Raw genomic sequence first — 23,472 nt, forward strand, 5'->3', positions numbered from 1 at the left:
CTCAACGGTTAACATGTTTCTATTAATCTTCACTCGGTTTCCTTTAGTCTATATAATTGAAAAAACTACTCCTAGTCTTGCCTAATAAAATAATAAAACACCCTCAACCCAACACAGATCAAACGCAACTTACAAACACAATCATAATCTTGTTAATCTGTATCACTCAACAGGTGATGAAGGAGCAAGCATATACTGCGAAACGTTGTATTCCTCATAGTAATTAAAAGAAGTTGACATCCCTATATTCTCTTCATTAAGTTAGGGTAGCTTACTCTGCCCACAGTATGGAGCAGCTCGGTAATTGGCAGTTACACCGGTAAAACTGGACTGGTGGTCTGTCTGATGGTTGGGTCGTCAGACAAATGGGATGTCTGACAACTGGGAGTGAACCTCACAACCCATGAAACGGATTAGGTAAAACTGTGATAGCGAAACAAACAGATATTAAGAACCGTTTTGAAGATAAACGTAACATTAAATATGTCAACTTACTTAATGTGCAGTTACAATGAGAAGGTTTTGTTTTTATTTCCATGTTATACACCAAAGCAATATACACATAAGGAGTGAGTGAGTGAGTGAGTGAGTATGGCTTTACGCCGCTTTTAGCAATATTCCAGCAATATCACGGCGGGGGACACCAGAAATGGGCTTCACAAATTGTACCCATGTTGGATATCCACCCCGGGTCTTCGGCGTGACGAGCGAACGCTTTAACCACGAGGCTACCCGACTGCCCTACACATGAGGAACATAGGGTAGAAAAACTTTCAATGTCCAGCCTAATGCCCGAGGAGCCACGAATGGCTTCTGAGCACATGTGAAACGTTGTATGTAGCTACTACTACTAATGCTGATCATGGTGAAACCAAGAAAATTAAAGATTTGATATGTTCTTTTGACAAGGTTTTAACTCATCAAATCATCCTCCGTTTCGATTGCCCACCTGGTTACAAAGTGTGAAACTCATTTCTGGTGTCCCCCGCTGCAATATTGCTGGAATATTGCTACAAGCGGCGTAAAACAAGCCTCCCTCCCTCATATAAATCTCTTTTGCAACGTACTTGTTCTAGCCCAAGGATCAAACTGTTATGTTTGTTACGTAGAGCAAAATTTGAAACAGCTGATATATATTTTGAGACTATACATTATTTAGATATGAAGGACATTCTATATTCTTTTTTACTTTGTGTACTGTTGTACGTTTTTAAATTTGCCGTCCCTTTAGAGGTAAAAAAACCCGTTTCGTTGTTGCAATATTCCAGCTGTATGACGGCGGTCTGTAAATAATCGAATCTTGACCAGACAGTCCAGTGATTTATATCATGTGCATCGATCCACTCTACTTGGATACGATGACATGCATCAACTAAGTCAGCGAACCTGACCACCCGATCCCGTTAGTCGCCTCTTGAACACGCAAAATCGCTTTTTACGGCATGCATGGTTTGCTGAAGACCATTTCTACCCCGGATCTTCACGAGTCATATGGTTAGGAGGTGTACTTGTATAACTATCACTTCACGCGCACAATTGTATTGTTTACTTCATCAGGGTGGCATTTTAGATAGCATAAGATATTTATTGTGACGTCAGGTCGGAATGACGTCACACAAGCAGCGACGTCATAGCTTAAGACAATTTTGGTTTTCTAAAACGGCGTTCATTATCGTTGCATTTTACTGAATGGGTGTTCGAAAGGATTAAGAAATAATCTCGCTCGGGAATAACAGGAATTCCGACACTTGTTTCGTAAAATCAGCATAACAAAATAATCTCCATTTCTAGAATGTTTGTAAAACTTTCCATCATGAACTCAGCTGACCTGCTTTGTCTTGCCTCATATGTTTGATAATGATGCATGGTGTTCGGTCATAAAAAGCACAAGGACGGCAATGTTCCGGAATGAGCCCATGTTTTCTTGACGTACAACATGAAGGTTTTGACTTAAAGGTTTTCGGATCGGTATAACAACATTATGCCGATAAAAACGTCATTTTGGATCATTGACAGTATAACAAGCTACTTAACACGTCATTCACAGTAGCGAACCTTCCTTATCTACACGTGTAACGACTATCATTTACATTCCTTGTGAAGGAGTTGAGGGGCATCTGCCCATCAAGAGCAAGGTCGACCTATCCCTTAAACTCCTATCCCGCTAAAAATCTCGCACCAACTCAAAACGTCGTTTGGCATATCTCAGGTAAGCCACGTTTTTTAGATAGTCGAATAGGTGTCAATAGAAGGTTTCGTACACTATTCACATTCGTTACACATATTTGAAGGCTAACATAAAATGATTTAAAACAATCAGAAAGTTCTAAATACTTATTTAAGAATGTCATCATATTATTACATTAACGGGGCCAAGGGTGACCAAGTCAGGTAAGGTGAAGCCATTTTCTGTGTAGAATTGCTTCCCTGACGTATGCCATTACCTTATGATCGTGGGTGACAAGGACACCCCATTGCTGGTCGTACCACGGACAACCTATTGCTGGTCGTACCACGGACAACCTATTGCTGGTCGTAACAAGGACACCTCATTGCTGGTCGTACCACGGACAACCTATTGCTGGTCGTGACAAAGACACCCTATTGCTGGTCATGACAAGGACACCCCATTGCTGGTCGTACCACGGACAACCTATTGCTGGTCATACCACGGACAACCTATTGCTGGTCGTAACAAGGACACCCTATTGCTGGTCGTACCACGGACAACCTATTGCTGGTCGTACCACGGACAACCCATTGCTGGTCGTACCATGGACAACCTATTGCTGGTCGTGACAAGGACAACCCATTGCTGGTCGTACCACGGACAACCTATTGCTTGTCGTAACAAGGACACCCTATTGCTGGTCGTGACAAGGACACCCCATTGCTGGTCGTGACAAGGACACCCCATTGCTGGTCGTGACAAGGACAACCCATTGCTGGTCGTACCACGGACAACCTATTGCTTGTCGTAACAAGGACACCCTATTGCTGGTCGTGACAAGGACACCCCATTGCTGGTCGTGACAAGGACACCCCATTGCTGGTCGTGACAAGGACACCCCATTGCTGTTCGTGACAAGGACACCTCATTGCTGCTCGTGACAAGGACACCCCATTGCTGTTCGTGACAAGGACACCTCATTGCTGCTCGTGACAAGGACACCCCATTGCTGGTCGTACCACGGACAACCTTTTGCTGGACGTACCACGGACAACCTATTGCTGGTCGTAACAAGGACACCCTATTGCTGGTCGTACCACGGACAACCTTTTGCTGGACGTACCACGGACAACCTATTGCTGGTCGTAACAAGGACACCCTATTGCTGGTCGTACCACGGACAACCTTTTGCTGGACGTACCACGGACAAACTATTGCTGGTCGTAACAAGGACACCCTATTGCTGGTCGTGACAAGGACACCCCACTGCTGGTCGTACCACGGAAAACGTATTGCTAGTCGTACCACGGACAACCTATTGCTAGTCGTGATAAGGACACCCCATTGCTGGCCGTACCACGGAAAACGTATTGCTAGTCGTACCACGGACAACCTATTGCTGGTCGTGATAAGGACACCCTATTGCTGGTCGTGACAAGGACACCCCATTGCTGGTCGTACCACGGAAAACGTATTGCTAGTCGTACCACGGACAACCTATTGCTAGTCGTGATAAGGACACCCCATTGCTGGTCGTACCACGGACAACCTATTGCTGGTCGTGCCAAGGACACACTATTGCTGGTTGTACCACGGACAACCTATTGCTGGTCGTGACAAGGACACACTATTGCTGGTTGTACCACGGACAACCTATTGCTGGTCGTGACAAGGACACACTATTGCTGGTTGTACCACGGACAACCTATTGCTGGTCGTGACAAGGACACCCTATTGCTGGTCCACCACGGACAACCTATTGCTGGTCGTGACAAGGACACCCTATTGCTGGTCCACCACGGACAACCTATTGCTGGTCGTAACAAGGACACCCTATTGCTGGTCGTGACAAAGACACCCTATTGCTGGTCGTAAGAGAACGTTGGGATTCCGGTTGCGAATTGGTCATTAGCAACAAATATGTTCTGGTTGCGTGTTAATGGATTGGGTGTTCAGACTCGTTTGCTTGGTTGATGACGTAGATCGTTGCTAACAATTTCAGTCACTGGATTGTTTGGTCAATATTCGATCATACCTACAGGCTATCGCATATAGATGGAATATTGTTAAGTAGGGCGTTAAACAACAAAGAGATGCACTCACTCACTCACACATACCTACACAGAGAGAGAGAGAGAGAGAGAGAGAGAGAGAGAGAGAGAGAGAGAGAGAGAGTAAATGCAATTAAAGTTTTACTCATTAAAGCATATTTACCATTGTGATGACATGAACTATCAGAAAGTACATTTTGATTTATTGAATAATGACTCGATGTCTTTTTTGCTGCAGATGTCAGTATAATGAATTTCATAGTATGAAAAGGACATCAGTTATTACTTCTAAAAATGATATTATCTTTAATTTCATCTGCTGACAGGGACAAAACTCCACATAAAGTTATCTGTAACCCTGCTTCCGACATGCTCAACAGAGGCGTACCTTTTGTAGATATGTTTTATTTTAGTATATATTGATTCAGACCATTTCGGTAATAACTAACGAATGCGAGTCTGAGCATATAAAAGAAGCCCCAAAGAACGATACAAAGGGATCATATGTCACGTTATGACATGAAGTCACGGAAATATATATTAAATTAAGTTAAAAAAACCAGTAGAATCAATCAAATTGACGTTGACAGATGACGTGTGAAGCTTATCCATTTTGTTTTCGCTCTTTCGTGACGCAGAGCTATCAAGCTGGGATTTTGTCTGTCTTGAACCAATTAATGTCGTCCAAAATTAATTTTTTTTGGTATAAATATCATAAATCTGCACACATATTCCACGTGGTCACGATTCACGATAAATAGGATCAAGCTGTAACTCAGATGTCAAGTTGAAACGTAAATGAATTTGTAGACGTGGTTGTTACATATGCAGTTTTATTATTATCTTTCCGTAAACAGTAAAATTTGAAAATATAGTGACTTGCCTTTGCAGGTGTTTGTGGCGTGTGCCATTGTTGTAATTCGATTGCATTAATATTTGATAAGGGTAGTGAGGTATTTATATATTTTTTTTATAGATATGCCTTTTAAGATCATACGTTTGGGACGGAACATTTTTTGGTTTCTGTTTCAAAACATCAAGTTTTTCTTCTAGGTCAGGGGGAGCAGAACAAGTTTTGTTTCATTTTTTCAGTACAACCAGTATGTCCAGCGAACATTTTTTCTTATTTTTCTCTTTTTTTAAACATGAAGCAAAATGATTTTTTCTGGTATTTTCTTGAACAAAGTTTTGTTTTACGAAATCACGGGCCCTTCCAAAACACCCAATGATCATTATAATAACAAATCAATGATGTGCCATTGCACAAAGTAATGCTCTTACAAACACACACTAAAAATAACATATTTGACATTTCCTTCTTCCCCAATAAACGTCCCCCATTAAAGTGTTGCATAGGTGTGTCTCGTTACCTTTCATATTCCATGTATAAAACGCTCATAGCACTGAGTTCATATTGTGCAACAAATCTATTCAATTTCTCTGAATTTATATAAAGAATGAAACTATGGTATCAGTCAAAACTATGTTACCATGCATATGTCACTCTTTGAAACTATGTTACCTGTTATATACTACAGAATGAAACTATGTTACCATTTATAACATAGGGTAGGGTAGCCTAGTGGTTTAAGCGTTCGCTCGTCACGACACAGACCCAGGTTCTATTTTCCATATGGGTACAATGTGTGAAGACCATTTCTAGTTTTCCCGCCGTGATATTGCTTGAATATTGCTAAAAGAGGCGTAGTAGCATACTCACTCACTCACTCACCATGCATATGGCAGGAGGCAAACATCCATCGTGAATATATATAATTCCCAAGGTGGTGTATATCTGAATGTATGCAGTGTTGAATAGCGATGTTCAATTGACTCCAGAATGTAGCATCATATTGCAACATGGGCGTGATGATCTGTGATTTCAACTTTATAGCTACAAAAGCAACAACCAATCGATCATTTTAGGTGAACACCTGCCTTGTCATTGCATGTGTTTGTGACACCGGTGGTATACGCCTACCTTTTCGCGAACATGTGGTATGATCACTATTTGATGGTGATTTATGAACATATCCTTATGATAGAGTGAGTGAGTATGGTTTTACACCGCTTCTAGCAATATTCCTGCAATATCACAGGGGACACCAGAAATAGGCTTCACACATTGTACCCATGTGGGGAATCGAACCCGGGCCTTCGGCGTGACGATAACGCTTCAACCACTAGACTAACGCCACCGTCCAATGATGAAGTCAAAATCGTATAGTGATCTCTGTTTCTCGCTGCGATGTCTTATTATTATGAATAAGGTTTGTCGCTTTCATTTATTAATCACTTCCAACGTGTTAAGGAACAAGGTGTTCGCGAAAATAAAACATGCATATGTGTACGCTTTAAACCAGTGCCTAAACGTATTCTGTCTCTGTCAGAATATTATATGGTATGCCCCTTAATTAAATGCACAACCATGACACAGGAGTCTGACAAGTTGAAAGCAATGGTTGATGTAAGAAGAATTAAGATACTGAAACCTGAAAGGTGGGTCATGACAACGGAAAGGCTTGATTTAAACACATTTTTTTGACAATGAAAATGATTTTTCCAAAATTGAAGCTGATGACAAGATGATATGTATGATCAGCTTCTTGATTACAATTCTAACCACTTATAGTGTAGATTCTAAAACTGGGCTTATATGTATTTTTAGTATCCTAGCTGATGAAGAGTTCATAGGTTACCCACAAGAACTGTTGAAACAAAAATTAGAACACAAAAGACAAAATATTACCGAATGCAAACGAGTTGTATCAACGACCTAAACCATGATATTGTTGTTTGTCTGCTTCGTCTGATTGATGGCCGTCGCCCGTTTAATTACAATCTGTCACGCGGCGTGATTTATCGACCAAAAAAGGACAATCCCACTGCTGCGAAAAACTCCCCATATGGAGGAGAAGGAGACGGACAGTTGGTTAGGGATACACCATGTAAATACGGAGTAGACTTTTGGATCACCATTGTGGCAGGTTTGGGAAATGGAGCTGCATGTGAGGACTCGTTTAAGACAATCACTATGTATGTACCCGTGTTTATTTTGATAATATGTGTAAATGGGCCAAAGATTTCTTTTTTTCATTATTAAATGTGTCCATTTTCATATTCAGAAACGGTTGTCATGGTAAAAGATCGTTGATCTGGTTTATCTTGATGGCTGAATGGAATCTCACGTGAACCAGCATGGCATTAAAGTGCATGTATATTTGTCATTTGGGATGATTTATGTTTGTGTTAAAGAAGAACAAACTACTTGCATTTTGTGTTCATTCAACACGAGGGATTGGCAGATCTTTAACTTCTCAACCTCTTGGATGATGATGTTGTAACGTCATACATGTGTACTGTGACGTTATTTGAAATACATGTACAGATATTAGAAAAAAACCAACCCACATTAATTGAAAGAGCTCTTTTATTAATTATGTCATGAAGCAAGGTTCTTCTGTGAATAAACGTACAAAGACACATTGTACAATACATGGGAGTATGTGCTGCAATTTGTTAAAAAGCATTGTTAAATGGGATTTGAAACCTGAAATATTACTTACTTTCCAGGCATTGAATACTCATTTACACCCATAAATCTAAAATCAAATCCCCTATAAATACGTAGTGTTTGTGTTTCGTCAAAATACATTATAATTCCAAATAAGTCACAGCCTCAAATTATCCCTCGGTATGACTTGAAACGTAATTATCAATAAGGATTACCACTATTGAATGACCTTAAACTTAGTAATTTGGAGCTCTTGCTACATCGCAACGATCAGTCGAATCTGACATCTACCCATTGTAAGTCTGCAATGGAACCAAGACGCAGTTTGAGTATAACTCCTACATCTATTAGTCTGATCATGTAACTGTTTCCCGTTTCAGATATCGTAATGGTTGCGTTGGCATTCATTGTTCTATTGATGGTACTCAGCCACAACGAGGCTTCAGCACAAACACCTGGCTTCAGTAAGTTTGTTTTCGATATCTGGCATGTTTGTTGATAAATGACGTCAATGGTTCCACTTTGACTACCGCGTGGCCTTTCAGGCGGGATAGACACCACACTCCTACTTGTACCCTATCAGTCAATGATCCAAGACAAGCCAAACAAGTATTTTTGACCCACTGCACATCCAGAATCTGTATTGTGCATTTTATTTCTTTTTGTAACACAAGAAGAAAATTATGTTTGTTCGTGCATTTTCGGGAACAGCTACATTTCATTTTATTATCAAAATACCCCAAACCTGGAGTAGCTAATGGTCGTCCGCTGACAGGCAACACTTCTCAGGGGGGTACTCAAAGTACGTGATCTAGACTACCAGTTGTCGGACTTTCATTTTTGTGGAAGCCTCGGTGGCTGAGTGGGTTAGATCGCTGACTTTGTGTGCTGGCGATTAGGTGCCTCACCCTGGCAGGTGTGGGTTCGAATCCCGGACGGGACTCAACCCAAAAAAGTACTAGAATCTGTACTTTACTAAGAAAGTGTTATCCCAAATATAACATAAGTAACACATGTATTGCTGTCTGTAGCATGGATCTATCTACTCCCATTAACGCTCCTTGTAGTGTACATCATATGAGGGGCATTGCCCTAAACGGTCCCGAATTTTGCTTTGTGTGCTTTAGAAGTAATAGAGACCAGTGACACCGCCTCATCTGTTTCATATTTAGATCTTTCCATACAGATTCAGAATGAGGAAACACTCTTGACTAGACTTCAACCTTCCAATTTACAACTTTCCCTCTACGTCGAGCAATATTCGTTCAACGTTTGAGATACAATCGAGCATGCTCTTTCTACCAAGATTTCAAAGAGTGCCATACGACTCTTGCTCAGTCGTTGTGTGATCAATGTTACAACATTAAAGGCTTCAGTAAAAACGTTCAATTAAAAAAAATACGGTAGACATATGGATGCTGACATTTCCAAATTTGACGCATCAGTGACAAAAATTATATCCGATGCTATTCCCTATTTTGACTTGCACCATATGTGTCCGTGCTTTTCAGGTGCCTTGCCTTTGCATGTGTTTGTGATGGATGCTACTCATACGTTTGCTTTGATATATTGCTGTTGTATTCCAGGATATAATCAAAACCAAAACCGACAACAGAACACAGGACAAAATGGTCAGACAATACCACAGAGGGCTAGTAGACAATTGCAACCAATGGACAATACACAGTCAGTTAGAAGCACAACACAAGGTAGGCATCAGGCAACTGGATGGAAACCAGGAGGAACAGGGCAACACAGTCCTAACATGAATTTAGTACCAGCAATAGCTGGCAGAGGTACCATGCCATCAAGCACACGAGGTACAGGCCACTCACGACAATCTGCAAGGAATCGCCAGATAAATTATGATGGAATGGGGACAGTTCTATACCAGAATAAGGCTTCATCTCCTCCACCAAACGATATCAACAACAGTGGGAATCAGGAACGGATTCAGCAGTCAGCCATGTTTGTTCAAAATAAAATCCAAAGAAATGATCTACACAGACATCTAAATGGGTTGTCACTCCAGAGGACGACATTACCGGCACAAGGGCAGAGGTCCTTGGAACAAAAGCAGCAACGGTCTTTCACAACAAATCTGCCAGAGATCAATCCGCAGCAACAACACCGTTCAGTTCTTCAGCAGCAACAGATATCATCAATGCGTTCCGATCAGGCACAGAGTCTGTCACAGGTGCAGATGAAGCAGCGGGAACAGCAAATACAACAGCTACAACAGCTTCAACAAAAACGTTTAGCGCTTCATCAGCAACAGATATCACCAAGGCGCTCCGATCAGGCTCAGAGTCTGTCACAGAGTCAGACGAAGGAGCGGGAACAGCAACTCCAACAGCTACAACAGCTTCAACAAAAACGTTTAGCGCTTCATCAGCAACAGATATCCACAAGGCGCTCCGATCAGGCACCGAGTCTGTCACAGAGTCAGACGAAGGAGCATGAACAACACATAGAAAAGCTACAACAACAACGTACAACTCATCGTCAACAACAGTTGTCAACAATACGTCCAGGTCATTCACAGCATCAGATGCAGCAGCAGCAGCAACAACAACAACTACTACTACAACAACAACAAGAAAAGCAGCAACAGCAACAACGAATTGCAGCTCTGCGTCAGCAAGAAATATCACAGAGTCAGATGAAGCAGCAACAACAGCAACTACAGCAACAAAAACGTGCAGATCTTCGTCAGCAGCATATGTCAACAAGAGGTCCCAATCAAGCACCGACTCTGCAACATAATCAGGTACGGCAGCAGCAGCAGCAACAACAACAACCTTCTCATCGTGGTCTCATGACGCAAAATGAACAGCATGTATCGAGTCAAAACCAACAAAGTGTGCCTGATAACACACACACTGGAATGCATAATCCAAGTAGCAATCAACAGCAACAACAAGTACATGAACATCATACGACACAAAACCAAACGTCCAGGTCGATCAAGATCGACCAGACAGCAACAAAAGGTACATACTTTGGCGGTCAACAACAACAGCAACAGCAGCAGCAAGTAAGAACGCAAGAAGTTCCTAGCACACCAAGGTCAAATCACAGAAGATTTATCATACGGGGAGGTACTAATGGACCTTCTGTTATATATTCATCTAATTCTGCAAACAACCAACACAAGCAAGAACCTGTGAAATTTAACAAACCTAGCACACCCGTACCTGACAGATCAAGTCATTTTCTGTCACCGTTTCCAGCTTTGAAAAAGTCGCCATCACAAGGCCCTGGCATAATCAGAGAACATGCCTTACCAATCTCCGAAGCATATTATAACACCAATGTAGGAAACGCAACCACAGCTAGCAAGAAAGGATTAAACGTAGCTTTCATAAGGGTTGGCAGTGGCTCACCACACGGAGCTGACATTTATCAAGTAGACACAAGCAAAAGCACTAAAAACGGATATGCACAAATTGATGCACCCATACGTTCTTCCCACCAAACAAATCAGGAATCAGTGCACGCTATCGCAAATGTATCAGTTCCAGACATCATGGCCACAGTTGATAATAATGTACCTGTGATTCCTGAAAACATGTCTGCAGTAGACCGGTGGAATAAACAGGGACAATTAGGTTCCGGATCAGTGGTATCCACTGGACTGCCAATAATATCATCTGCTAATATTAATATTCAGTCTCAAATGCATCCGATCCCTTCTTCTTCATTCTATGCCATACCCAGTGGGAATTCATTTCAAATTAAGTCATCTCAGTCGTCGACACTACCATATGGTATAATGACATCACGAAATACAGGAACTGTTTCCTATCCTACTGCACAAGATCAGCCAGGTGGAACGAAACATTCGCTACCTGCAGCCCCAAATTCATACCACCAGGAACACCATGGCAGGGGGCAGCTTCCTTCTTCAATCGCGTCTTTGCAAGGTCAAAATAGCTTTTCGCAGGGTGGACAATCGCCCCAAATGCTGCTAACGCACGAGACGGTGGCTCCTTCAAATCCAATGCAAAAGCAGATAAAACAGTCTGTGGCTCCTTCAAACCAGATGCAAAAACAAGGACAACAACAGATGCAACAATCGGTGGTTCCTTCAAACCCAATGCAGCAGCAAGGACAACAACATATACAACAGTCTGCATACCCTTCTGATACATTGCAACAACAAGGACAACAACAGATACAACAGCCGGTGGCTCCTTCAAACCCAATGCAAAAACAAGGACAACAACAGATGCAACAATCGGTGGTTCCTTCAAACCCAATGCAGCAGCAAGGACAACAACATATACAACAGTCTGCATACCCTTCTGATACAGTGCAACAAGGACAACAGCAGACACATCAGCTGCTGGCTCCTTCTAATCCAATGCAGCAGCAAGGACAACAACAGAAACAAATGCCTGTGGCTCCTTCAAGCCCACTGCAACAACAAGGACAGCAACAGATGCAACAGTCTGCATATCCTTCTAATACATTGCAACAACAAGGACAATATCAGATGCAGCAGCCTGTGGCTCCTTCAAATCTAATGCAGCAGCAAGGACAACAACAGATGCAACAGCCTGTGGCTCCTTCAAACCCAATGCAACAACAAGGGCAACATCAGTTACAACAGTCTGCATATCCTTCTAATTCAATGCAACAGCAAGGACAACAACAGATGCAACAGCCTGTGGCTCCTTCAAACCCAATGCAACAACCAGGACAACAACAGATGCAAAAGCCTGTGGCTCTTTCAAACCCAATGCAACAGCAAGGACAACAACAGATGCAACAGCCTGTGGCTCTTTCAAACCCAATGCAACAACAATCACAACATCAGATGCAACAGTCTGCATATCCTTCTAATACAATGCAACAGCAAGGACAACAACAGATGCAACAGCCTGTGGCTCCTTCAAACCCAATGCAACAACCATCACAACATCAGATGCAACAGTCTGCATATCCTTCTAATACAATGCAACAGCAAGGACAACAACAGATGCAACAGCCTGTGGCTCCTTCAAACCCAATGCAACAACCAGGACAACAACAGATGCAAAAGCCTGTTGCTCTTTCAAACCCAATGCAACAGCATGGACAACAACAGATGCAACAGCCTGTGGCTCCTTCAAATCCAATGCAACAACAATCACAACATCAGTTGCAGCAGTCTGCATATCCTTCTAATACAATGCAACAGCAAGGACAACAACAGATGCAACAGCCTGTGGCTCCTTCAAACTCAATGCAACAACAAGGACAACATCAGATGCAACAGTCTGCATATCCTTCTAATCCAATGCAACAGCAAGGACAACAACAGATGCAACAGCCTGTCGCTCCTTCAAACCCAATGCAACAACCAGGACAACAACAGATGCAAAAGCCTGTGGCTCTTTCAAACCCAATGCAACAGCAAGGACAACAACAGATGCAACAGCCTGTGGCTCCTTCAAACCCAGTGCAACAACAATCACAACATCAGATGCAACAGTCTGGAAATCCTTCTAATACAATGCAACAGCAAGGACAACAACAGATGCAACAGACTGTGGCTCCTTCAAACCCAATGCAACAACAATCACAACATCAGATGCAACAGTCTGCATATCCTTCTAATACAATGCAACAGCAAGGGCAACAACAGATGCAACAGCCTGTCGCTCCTTCAAACCCAATGCAACAACAAGGACAACAGCAGACACAACAGCTGCTTGCTCCTTCTAATCCAATGCAACAATCAGGACAACAACAGGTACAGTACGAAGCAAAACTACCACAACAGGGAGTGAAGAAGACCCTCGCATATTATGGCTATAGCAGTAACCCAGAAAGTCAATCGCATACTGCAAGCCTGGAGGTACCAAGTAGTGCGGGCACGTTTGCTGTCTCAAATGAACAACAAACACATGGTGTGTCCAATACACAGTATCAAGCTGGAAATCAAGGACAGATAGCTAGACATCTTCCAAGTAACCATCCCGTTGGAGGAACTAACACTCCACCCAATCAACAGGGTCAAGGAATAAACCAACAAGGGAATGGTGGTTCCAATACACAGTATCAAGTTGGTAATCAAGGAAATGTGGCTAGATACCCTACAAGCAATAATCCCGTAGGAGGAGTTCCTAATGGTGCCATGAATGCAGTGGGAATGAATGGGGGAGGTCCTAATGGCGGAATGGTTGGGATGAATGGGGGAGGTCCTAATGGCGGAATGGGTGGGATGAATGGAGGAGGTTCTAATGGCGGAATGGGTGGGATGAATGGGGGAGTTCCTAATGGCGGAATGGGTGGGATGAATGGGGGAGTTCCTAATGGCGGAATGGGTGGGATGAATGGGGGAGTTCCTAATGGCGGAATGGGTGGTATGAATGGGGGAGGTCCTAATGGCGGAATGGGTGGGATGAATGGGGGAGGTCCTAATGGCGGAATGGGTGGGATGAATGGGGGAGGTCCTAATGGCGGAATGGGTGGGATGAATGGGGGAGTTCCTAATGGCGGAATGGGTGGGATGAATGGGGGAGTTCCTAATGGCGGAATGGGTGGGATGAATGGGGGAGTTCCTAATGGCGGAATGGGTGGGATGAATGGCATGGGCGGGACAATGAGGGGTCCTATGGGCGGAATGGGAGGCATGAATGGAAGAACAGGAATGTTGAGCTCGCCTATGGGAGGTCCCCCGGGTGGCATGAACCCTATGGGGCATCCAATGGGTGGCATGAATCAAATGGGAGGTCCAGTGGGTGGCATGAATCAAATGGGAGGTCCAATGGGAGGCATGAATCAAATGGGAGGTCCAATGAGAGGCATGAATCAAATGGGAGGTCATATGGGTGGCATGAACCAAATGGGAGGTCATATGGGTGGAATGGGTCACATGAATGGAATGGGTGGTGGTATGGGAGGAATGTACGGCGGAATGGGCGTCAACAGAATGAACGGTAAGTAAAACCGTAAAACCGTAAAACCGTAAAACCACCCCCTTTTTAAAAGACCATAAACTATGTAATACAATACCAGTCGAAAACGAACGCAAAACTTAGATATATAAATGAAATATTCATGATATTTTAATGATATATTAATGAATTATTAATGCTAATAAAAAAAGAAAATAGTTACACATAAAATAGATAGAATAAGAAATATGTCATTCAATTTTGAAGTTAAGTAAACTGCTAAAATGTTTTTTGCAGATCCATACAACCCTCCACCAATAGGCTCGCCACAATTTGTGGCATGGCTTCATAGAATGGATCAGCTGGGGATAGATACTCCCTATGAGATGCCGGACTCAACAGGTAAATTTCGAAATGTACTTTTTTCAGTTATGCCATATTGTGGATTAGTAGACCCAAGGCATACGACGTATGGGTGAGTGAGTGAGTATGGTTTTACGCCGCTTTTAGCAATATTCCAGCAATATCACGGCGGGGGACACCAGAAATGGGCTTCACACATTGTACCCATGTCGGGAATCGAACCCGGGTCTTCGGCGTGACGAGCGAACGCTTTAACCACTAGGCTATCCGACCGCCCCTACGACGTATGGACCTACATAACAATGATATCCAAGTGTTGACTGGAATTAAATGTGTATTGTTACTTCCCCGTGAAGCACGTGAAGATCCGGGTTGCAATAGGTCTTCAGCAACCCACGCCGTAAAAGGCGACTATGCTTGTTGTAAGAGGCGACTAACGGGATCAGGTGGTCGGGATTGCTGGCTTGGTTGGCGCATGTTATCGTATCTCAGTTGCGTGGATTGATGCTCATGATATCAAACACTGGATTGTCTGGTCCAGTCTCAATTATTTAAAGACCCCCGTCATAGAGCTGGAATATTGCTGAGTGCGGCGTTAACAACACACAAACAAAAAACAAACTTGCCCGGGATTTTATCGTGTTTTACTGATCCAAACAAATACTCTATTTTCAGATCCACCTACCACTCCAGCCCCAGCAACACTTCCACCTCCATCGACCCTTCCTCCAACGACCACTGCGGCTCCTCCAATGACGACTCACGCTCCTTCTGCATCGATTGCACATGCACCTCCTGCAGATGTTTCTTACACAAATCCTGGTTCACCTCTTGCTACTGGTACACTTATCTCTGATACATACTCTAGTATTTACAATTTATCACATAACATGAGGTGTCTAGGCAAGATAAAGCCAACGTACGAAAACGTTATCGGTTGGGTTTATTTATATATATATATATATATATATATATATATATATATATATATATATTACAAACAAACATGCCACTGCCCTTGGTTGAGGATTTTCATAAGTTTTTTTGCAACCTGGAGAAAAAAAATTGAGAAACAATTTAACGAGGACAACAGCGTGATAGCTTTTCATATCTGTGCTTTTAGGCCTCTGCGTTATGGCGTCGTTTCTCCAATTTACAAAAAAAACCCCCAAAACAAACAGTATAATTTGGCTGAAATATCTCCGAATTGTAAATTATCTTTAAATTGACGTGGCGTCTCATAGACTCTTTTTGATAAAAGCCAATTACTTTAATGGACGGATCGATGTGTGGGCAATTGATATTTTGCCTATATGTAGTTACGCCACTGTCTGAAAACAGGTTTCAGTTAGAGCTATATTGCATGTTGTCACTGTGCGACTGATAAATCACTAATCTTATCAATATGTTCTTTACAGGAAAACGTGAAATGTTTAGATACCGTTTGTGAGATATGATGATATTATTTTACGATAGAACATATTCAGGACACAATGGGGATATAAATATGATAAAGAAGTTACTACACGTGTGTCTTATGTGATGCTTCATATCCTGTATTATGAATAGACACTATGTATTTCGCTCGCAAGTCTTGCTAAATTCATGGTTAATTCCTAATGCAGAATATTAACCATCCCAGAAAATGATAATCTCGATATGCTTTGGTATTTGCTCACCTGCTTTGCGGGGAGAAAGGTAATTGTATGAAAATGACAATATGTAACTTGCTATCTCTTCTACATTTTGAACAAATCATCCAAATGTTTCTTGGAAACAAAACCTACTTTGGGGTAATAGTATAACCTTGCTTTTTCTCGTGTTAAGTTAGTTACGTTAGATGTTGTTAAATGATCTGAGCGGCTTAGCAAGTATATTTGTGTTCATTACATAAGCACCTATGTGCTCCCACGTTGCTGAAGCCTTAAGACAAATACTATTTTCAGCACAAGTTTCACCTGGAAGCAATTTGGAGCGAACACTCAGAGCTCTACTAGACACCCTCAGGATACAGCACGAGCCACCCGTAATTACACCCCCGACTACCACATCCACGACCACTACAACAACAACAACAACGACTGCTCCTACAACAATGAAAGTTTTGTCCGACGCAGCCTTAATGGCGGATATGATGAAGAGCCTGAGTTCTGGCGTAGGGCTGGAACAGACATTGATGTCAATGATTAATGCTGTACTTCTACAAGAGCCTAAACAGCAACAACCAACTACTACGGCTACTACAACAACCACAACTACCACGACGCCAACAACAACAACAACGACTACAACGACTACTACTACTCCAACAACAACGACTACAACTACAACCACCACTACCACGACTCCAACAACAACAACAACCACGACTACAACCACAACGACTACTCCAACAACAACAACACCTCCCACAACAGCTTCCTCTTATCAGCCAGTCAATAGTATTGAAGCTGCTGGAAGTGCAAACATACAAGCTGCTTTAGCTGCTCTTGCAAAAAAAGTAGGCACATCTAACCTTGGAATTGCTATTATGTCCCCCTCCCTAAATCTTCCACCAGAGGTGAAGAATCTCTTAGCTAAACAACTGGCTGCATCTCAAATTAAGACGAAGAACATAACCATAAGTGATATGCCACTCCCATCAACTACTCCTATTCCAGAAAGTACCACAACTGTGGCATATGTACCTGATGAAGTGCGATCAAACATCGTACACTCTCCTACCGTACCCCAAGTGAATGACATAGCTAAAACTTCTTATAACTATGGCACGGTCACACAATCGACAGTTAGCCATTCCCCAAGTCAGTCAGAGGTCTTACACGTTCCCACAGGAACCCAAGTGAATGACATAGCTAAAACTGCTCATTACTATGACACAGTCACAGCATCGACACTTAGCCATTCCCCAAGTCAGTCAGAGGTCTTACACTTTCCCACAGGAACCCAAGTGAATGACATAGCTAAAACTGCTCATAACTATGACACAGTCACAGCATCGACATTTAGCCATTCCCCAAGTCAGTCAGAGATCTTACACTCCCCAAAAGGAGACCAAGTGAAAGGCACAGCTAAACCTGCTTACACCTATGACACAATCACACCATCGACATTTAGCTATCCCCCAAGTTATTCAAACAACGTAGACACATATTTGAGACTTCCTACCTCTGCTATGCCAAACGTTCAACCACCACTGACACGAATTAAACAACAATCCGATGCATCAGTTCCGAACGACCTAAACCAGACATCAACTCCTGCTGGGGCCCCATTGACTGAAATCTCTGGGGCTAAACACCATGATGTTGTTTCAACAAGTTATCAGTCTCACCCACCTGAAATAATCAGTAACACACAGCCAATATCAGTTTTACAGCATGGAGATCCCTCTTTGGATGGACTTTTAATGCAAGCTATTGACAGAGTGATGTTGACACAAAACTCCGGAATGTCAGAATCACAGCTGCTCGCAGAAGCTTTTGAAACAGCATTCAAAAGGATGCAGTCACTCAGATTCCCTGTAAAAGTTGACCCTGCAACTCAAACAGCACCTACCAATCAACCAATACCAACTGACTTTGGCCATCATCCATCCCCACCAACACACAACGCCCCTGTCTCTTCTGCCTACGACAAAACAAGTACAGAATCTGTTGCTTTTCAACACTCAGGTAAATCTTACGAGATATACATTCTGTTGATAATCATTATGAGGGAAGTGAATATGTTGTTATCATTTCGTTATCATTATTCTTGTAAAACCAAAGCGATGTATGTGATGCTTTTACCATTGAAACATGTCTTTAATGAAGCTGTATTCATTTTATTGCCATGTTTAAGATGGTAGATGTACCGCTAAACAATTGTCACTATTTCTTTCAGCATCGCCACTCTCGAACGCAGTTCCACCTCAATATACACTAATAGGAGGAACAGATCCCGGGGTACCTACCGCTTCCGCTGACGTTCAACTGAATAATCTTCTTCAGAGTTTTGAGCCTCTCAGTGCCCCATCTTCTAAGCAAACCAACGGCGGTCAACCAGTAGCACCGCCTAGCAGAACAGTAGCTGAAGCTATGCCAAACGTAGTACATCTAGCTGAAGCTGGAGGTCGTCAACCAGCTGGAACAAGCAACCTTCCTGCCAGTTCGGCAGGTATGCAAGACAACCTTTCTTTGGGTGGACTCACGGGAACACCTCACCATGAGGCAGTACTTCCTGGTGGAACATCCTTTCAGGATATGCTGCCAGCTCATGGACAATCTGAAACTGTTGTAAAACCTGGTCAAACGAATATGCCAGTTAGTGAAACATATGTTCCAGATATGCTGTCAGCTGCTGGACAATCTCAAATAGCTGGTTCACCTATTCAAGGCACAGTTCCTGTCGGTGGAGCATCGTTTCAAAACAGCTTCCAAGTTGGTGGAATAGCAAGCCAAGGGCCTGTTCCTGACAGCGGGGCATATGTTTCAGATATCCTTCCAGTTGATGGACAATCTCAAATAGTTGGAGCAACTAGCCAAGGGGATGCTGGAGTAAGTAGCAAAGAGGCTGTTCCTGTTAGTGGGACATCTGTTTTAGACACCCTTTCGGTTAATGAACAATCTCACACAGTTGGAACAACTAGCCAAGGAGCTGTTTCTGTCAGTGGTGCATTTGTACCAGATACCCTTCCAGTTAATGGACAATCTCATTCAGTTGGAACATCTAATCAAGGAGCTGTTCCTGTCAGTGCTGCGTATTTACCAGACATCCTTCCAGTTGATAAACAATCTCACACAGTTGGAACAACTATCCAAGTAGTTGTTCCTGTCAGGGGTGCATTTGTACCAGATACCCTTCCAGTTAATGGACAATCTCACACAATTGGAACATCTAATCAGGGAGCTGTTCCTGTCAATGGTTCATATTTGCCAGACATCCTTCCAGTTGATAAACAATCTCACACAGTTGGAACATCTTATCAAGGAGCTGTTCCTGTCAGTGGTGCAAATGTTCCAGACATCCTTCCAGTTAGTGGACAATCTCACACAGTTGGAACATCTTATCAAGGAGCTGTTCCTGTCAGTGGTGCATATTTACCAGACATCCTTCCAGTTGATAAACAATCTCACACGGTTGGAACAACTAGCCAAGGAGTTGTTGCTGTCAGTGGTGCATATTTACCCGATACCCTTCCAGTTAATGGACAATCTCACACAGTTGGAACATCTAATCAAGGAGCTGTTCCTGTCAATGGTTCATATTTACCAGACATCCTTCCAGTTGATAAACAATCTCACACAGTTGGAACATCTAATCAAGGAGCTGTTCCTGTCAGTGGTGCATATTTACCAGACATCCTTCCAGTTGATAAACAATCTCACACAGTTGGAACATCTAATCAAGGAGCTGTTCCTGTCAGTGGTGCATATTTACCAGACATCCTTCCAGTTGATAAACAATCTCACACAGTTGGAACGTCTAATCAAGGAGCTGTTCCTGTCAGTGGTTCTTATTTACCAGATACCCTTCCAGTTGATAAACAGTCTCACACAGTTGGAACATCTAATCAAGGAGCTGTTCCTGTCAGTGGTGCATATTTACCAGATATCCTTCCAGTTAGTGGACAATCTCACACAGTTTTAACATCTAATCAAGGAGCTGTTCCTGTCAGTGGTGCATATTTACCAGACATCCTTCCAGCTGATAAACAATCTCACAAAGTTGGAACATCTAATCAAGGAGCTGTTCCTGTCAGTGGTGCATATTTACCAGACATCCTTCCAGTTAGTGGACAATCTCACACAGTTTTAACATCTAATCAAGGAGATGTTCCTGTCAGTGGTGCATATTTACCAGATATCCTTCCAGTTGGTGGACAATCTCACACAGTTGGAACATCTTATCAAGGAGCTGTTCCTGTCAGTGGTGCAAATGTTCCAGACATCCTTCCAGTTAATGAACAACCTCACATATTTGGGACAACTAGCCAGAATACTGTTCCTTTAAGTGAAACGTCTGTTCAAGACATCCTACCGGTTAATGGACTACCTCACATAGTTAGAGCAATTAATAATAGCAAAGTTCATGGAAGTAGGTCAACTATTCAAGATACCATTCCAGTTAGTGGACATCCTCAAGAGGTTCCAGTCGTACCAGAAGTGCCAGGTAATGGACCTTCTACAGACGTGGTTCATTTCGATATTAGTGGCACCAACATGCCAACCCAAGTGTACGAACAGACGCCTGTGGACTACATAGCTGCAACCAAGGCGGCCAACACAGTTGCTGGACCACACACAAGTAAGATATGATATAATGCAAAATTATCATCTTCACTATTCCTAAAAAGCTTTGATTACAAATAACATGCTTTTTACAGAAAAACAAAAAAGTGCAAATTGTGGGTCTAATATCATTTATATGATATTATTGCTTTTACAAATACATGTTCCTTGTCATGTAAGTGAAAACCGCTTGTTCTTAACAACAAACATGGTACCCAAATGTGGATGTCACAACTTTCTTTCTGTAACACACTTTTCAAAACGATATGTTTTTATACGTGTATGAAGAATATACATATTTTATCATATATAGGTTAATATAGAATTATATAAACCCGTATTAGGACGTGTCAGGAGCTTTTGGATCATATGGATGAATCTAAGCATTGTTATCTTCAACAGAGCCCGGAGTTGATACCAACGTTAAGAAGTCCCTCTGGAGAATACCTTGACTTCAAGACGGAGTGGATGTCAGTTGTATCAGCTAGAGCGTTAACACATACCCAACATTTGACAACTTAATATGTTTCTACAATCTCCTGGAAGAACTCTTCTGTAGCTTTCGAGAACAAACACATGTTTTTTATATTTATCTCCTGGCTGTGTTACAGACATTTGGTTGTGGCATCCTCATGATTTTGAAACATTTAACAGGGAACAATATTCACCCATTTTGTTTTTTAAGGATACTTCACGACGGTCACAAAGCAAACTTTGTAAAGCATTGTCGTTAATTGCCTACATTTCCTTTCAATAGATGTTTCTATCCATTTTGACCAACGTAAAGTACGTTGCATAAAAGAGGGCTTAGTTACGAAAAACTTGCAGCGACATCGAGCTTGAATTAGATTATTCAAAAGCTTCATTTGTTTGTTTATTCATCATGACACTTTATGATCAAGTTCTTTTCGGCAAGGATTCAAGAGTCAAATTACGCAGAAATGATATGTATCGTTTACATGAGACACTTATTTAATGCAGAGACGTACGATAGCAATGTACACCACACCGAAAACTTAGATTTCATTAAGACTATGTAACAAACGTGATTGATAAAAATATTAAATACATTGATGTTTGTTTGAAGAAACAAATTGCAAAAGGTTGTTCAAATCAAAACAATATCAGTATTGACCTTAGAATATATTTATATTTATATATATCTTGTAGTTTTTCGACTTCAAACATAAGATACATTTTTACCTAATCATTTATCAATGATTCACAACGTCAGGGTTACTGTAAACAGTGATATAACGTTTTAACGGCGTCTTATTGCAATAGTCACCAGCTCTGGTTTCAAGACAAGCCGATATATGAAGAAGGCACGTCTGTCCCAATTTGTTATCACAGATCGGTATAGACCAATCTATCAATTATGCACAAACAATGAGTGAAATATATCAAAATACATGAACAAACATGGTGAAGACAGGTGTACATGAGATGCCTTCGGCTGAATATAATTCTTGATGCATGTACATATTTTTATCTTATTAGTAATCTATTGTTTTAGTAGAATATTTATGAACTTGCTTATTCAAAGACCAAATAAAATGACATATTTAAAATCGTTGTGTCAGTTCTACTTACTATTACAGGATATATAATATGAATAGGAAATACAGGTTTACTTTATAACATTTTTTAATAGTTATTTTTTATGTCAATGCTGAGAAACTATTTGATAAAAAGCCCCTGTGAACATGGGTTATAGGAACTGAAGTATTGCTTCATGTCTTATAACATCCCCGGAGATTATAGATTATATTCTCGGTTTGCGTTCTTTGGTTTCACCACAGTGGCATCACATCAGTCTGACACACTGTGATATAACTGGAATATATAACGATTGTGACAGAAAGCAGTAGAAGAGCAAATTCTGAGTAAACAATTTTCTTATACACGCTCTGTATGTGGCGCTTTCATGAGTAATACCAATCCAATTCAAGTATGTGGTCATTCCGGACACAGCATTGATTCATTATTTACAAACATAATACTTCTTTGCATCATTGGAAGGTGTAATTATCTTAAACCTCAACACGACGTCACTCTGAAACATACATGTTCCTTGGCACACAGACATATATCTGTCAGGTGGAACACGTCATCTTGAATGTACACACTGTGTCATCTGTATGTGCAGTTACTTCACACAACTGAAGATCAACATTGTGATTGCATTTTTTACCTTTAAAACATAAGAGAGGAA

General features: G+C 41.8%; 1 protein-coding gene across 1 annotated transcript; it reads left to right on the forward strand.

Annotated features, from left to right (window-relative positions):
- Positions 1 to 7,127: 7,127 nt before the first annotated feature.
- LOC124131966 lies at positions 7,128 to 22,828 on the forward strand. The gene is made up of 8 exons (XM_048395878.1): positions 7,128 to 7,149; positions 8,116 to 8,199; positions 9,322 to 14,664; positions 14,920 to 15,024; positions 15,661 to 15,825; positions 16,932 to 18,659; positions 18,871 to 21,273; positions 21,660 to 22,828. Exons 1-8 carry the CDS (start codon positions 7,128 to 7,130, stop codon positions 21,707 to 21,709), a joined length of 9,900 nt encoding a protein of 3,299 aa, XP_048251835.1. The 3' UTR covers positions 21,710 to 22,828.
- The last annotated feature ends 644 nt before the right edge of the window (positions 22,829 to 23,472 follow it).

This window comes from Haliotis rufescens, unplaced genomic scaffold, assembly GCF_023055435.1.
Source record: "Haliotis rufescens isolate VD_foot unplaced genomic scaffold, xgHalRufe1.0.p SCAF_15, whole genome shotgun sequence".
NCBI classification, from domain to species: domain Eukaryota; kingdom Metazoa; phylum Mollusca; class Gastropoda; order Lepetellida; family Haliotidae; genus Haliotis; species Haliotis rufescens.

What these genes read in the sequence shown, in the direction of transcription:
- LOC124131966 (XM_048395878.1), top strand. Translation starts at nt 7,128, where the DNA reads ATGGAGGAGAAGGAGACGGACA. An exon ending in TGAGATGCCGGACTCAACAG is followed by an intron (nt 15,025 to 15,660) that starts GTAAATTTCGAA and finishes CTCTATTTTCAG; the next exon opens with ATCCACCTACCACTCCAGCC. An exon ending in TGGTTCACCTCTTGCTACTG is followed by an intron (nt 15,826 to 16,931) that starts GTACACTTATCT and finishes TACTATTTTCAG; the next exon opens with CACAAGTTTCACCTGGAAGC.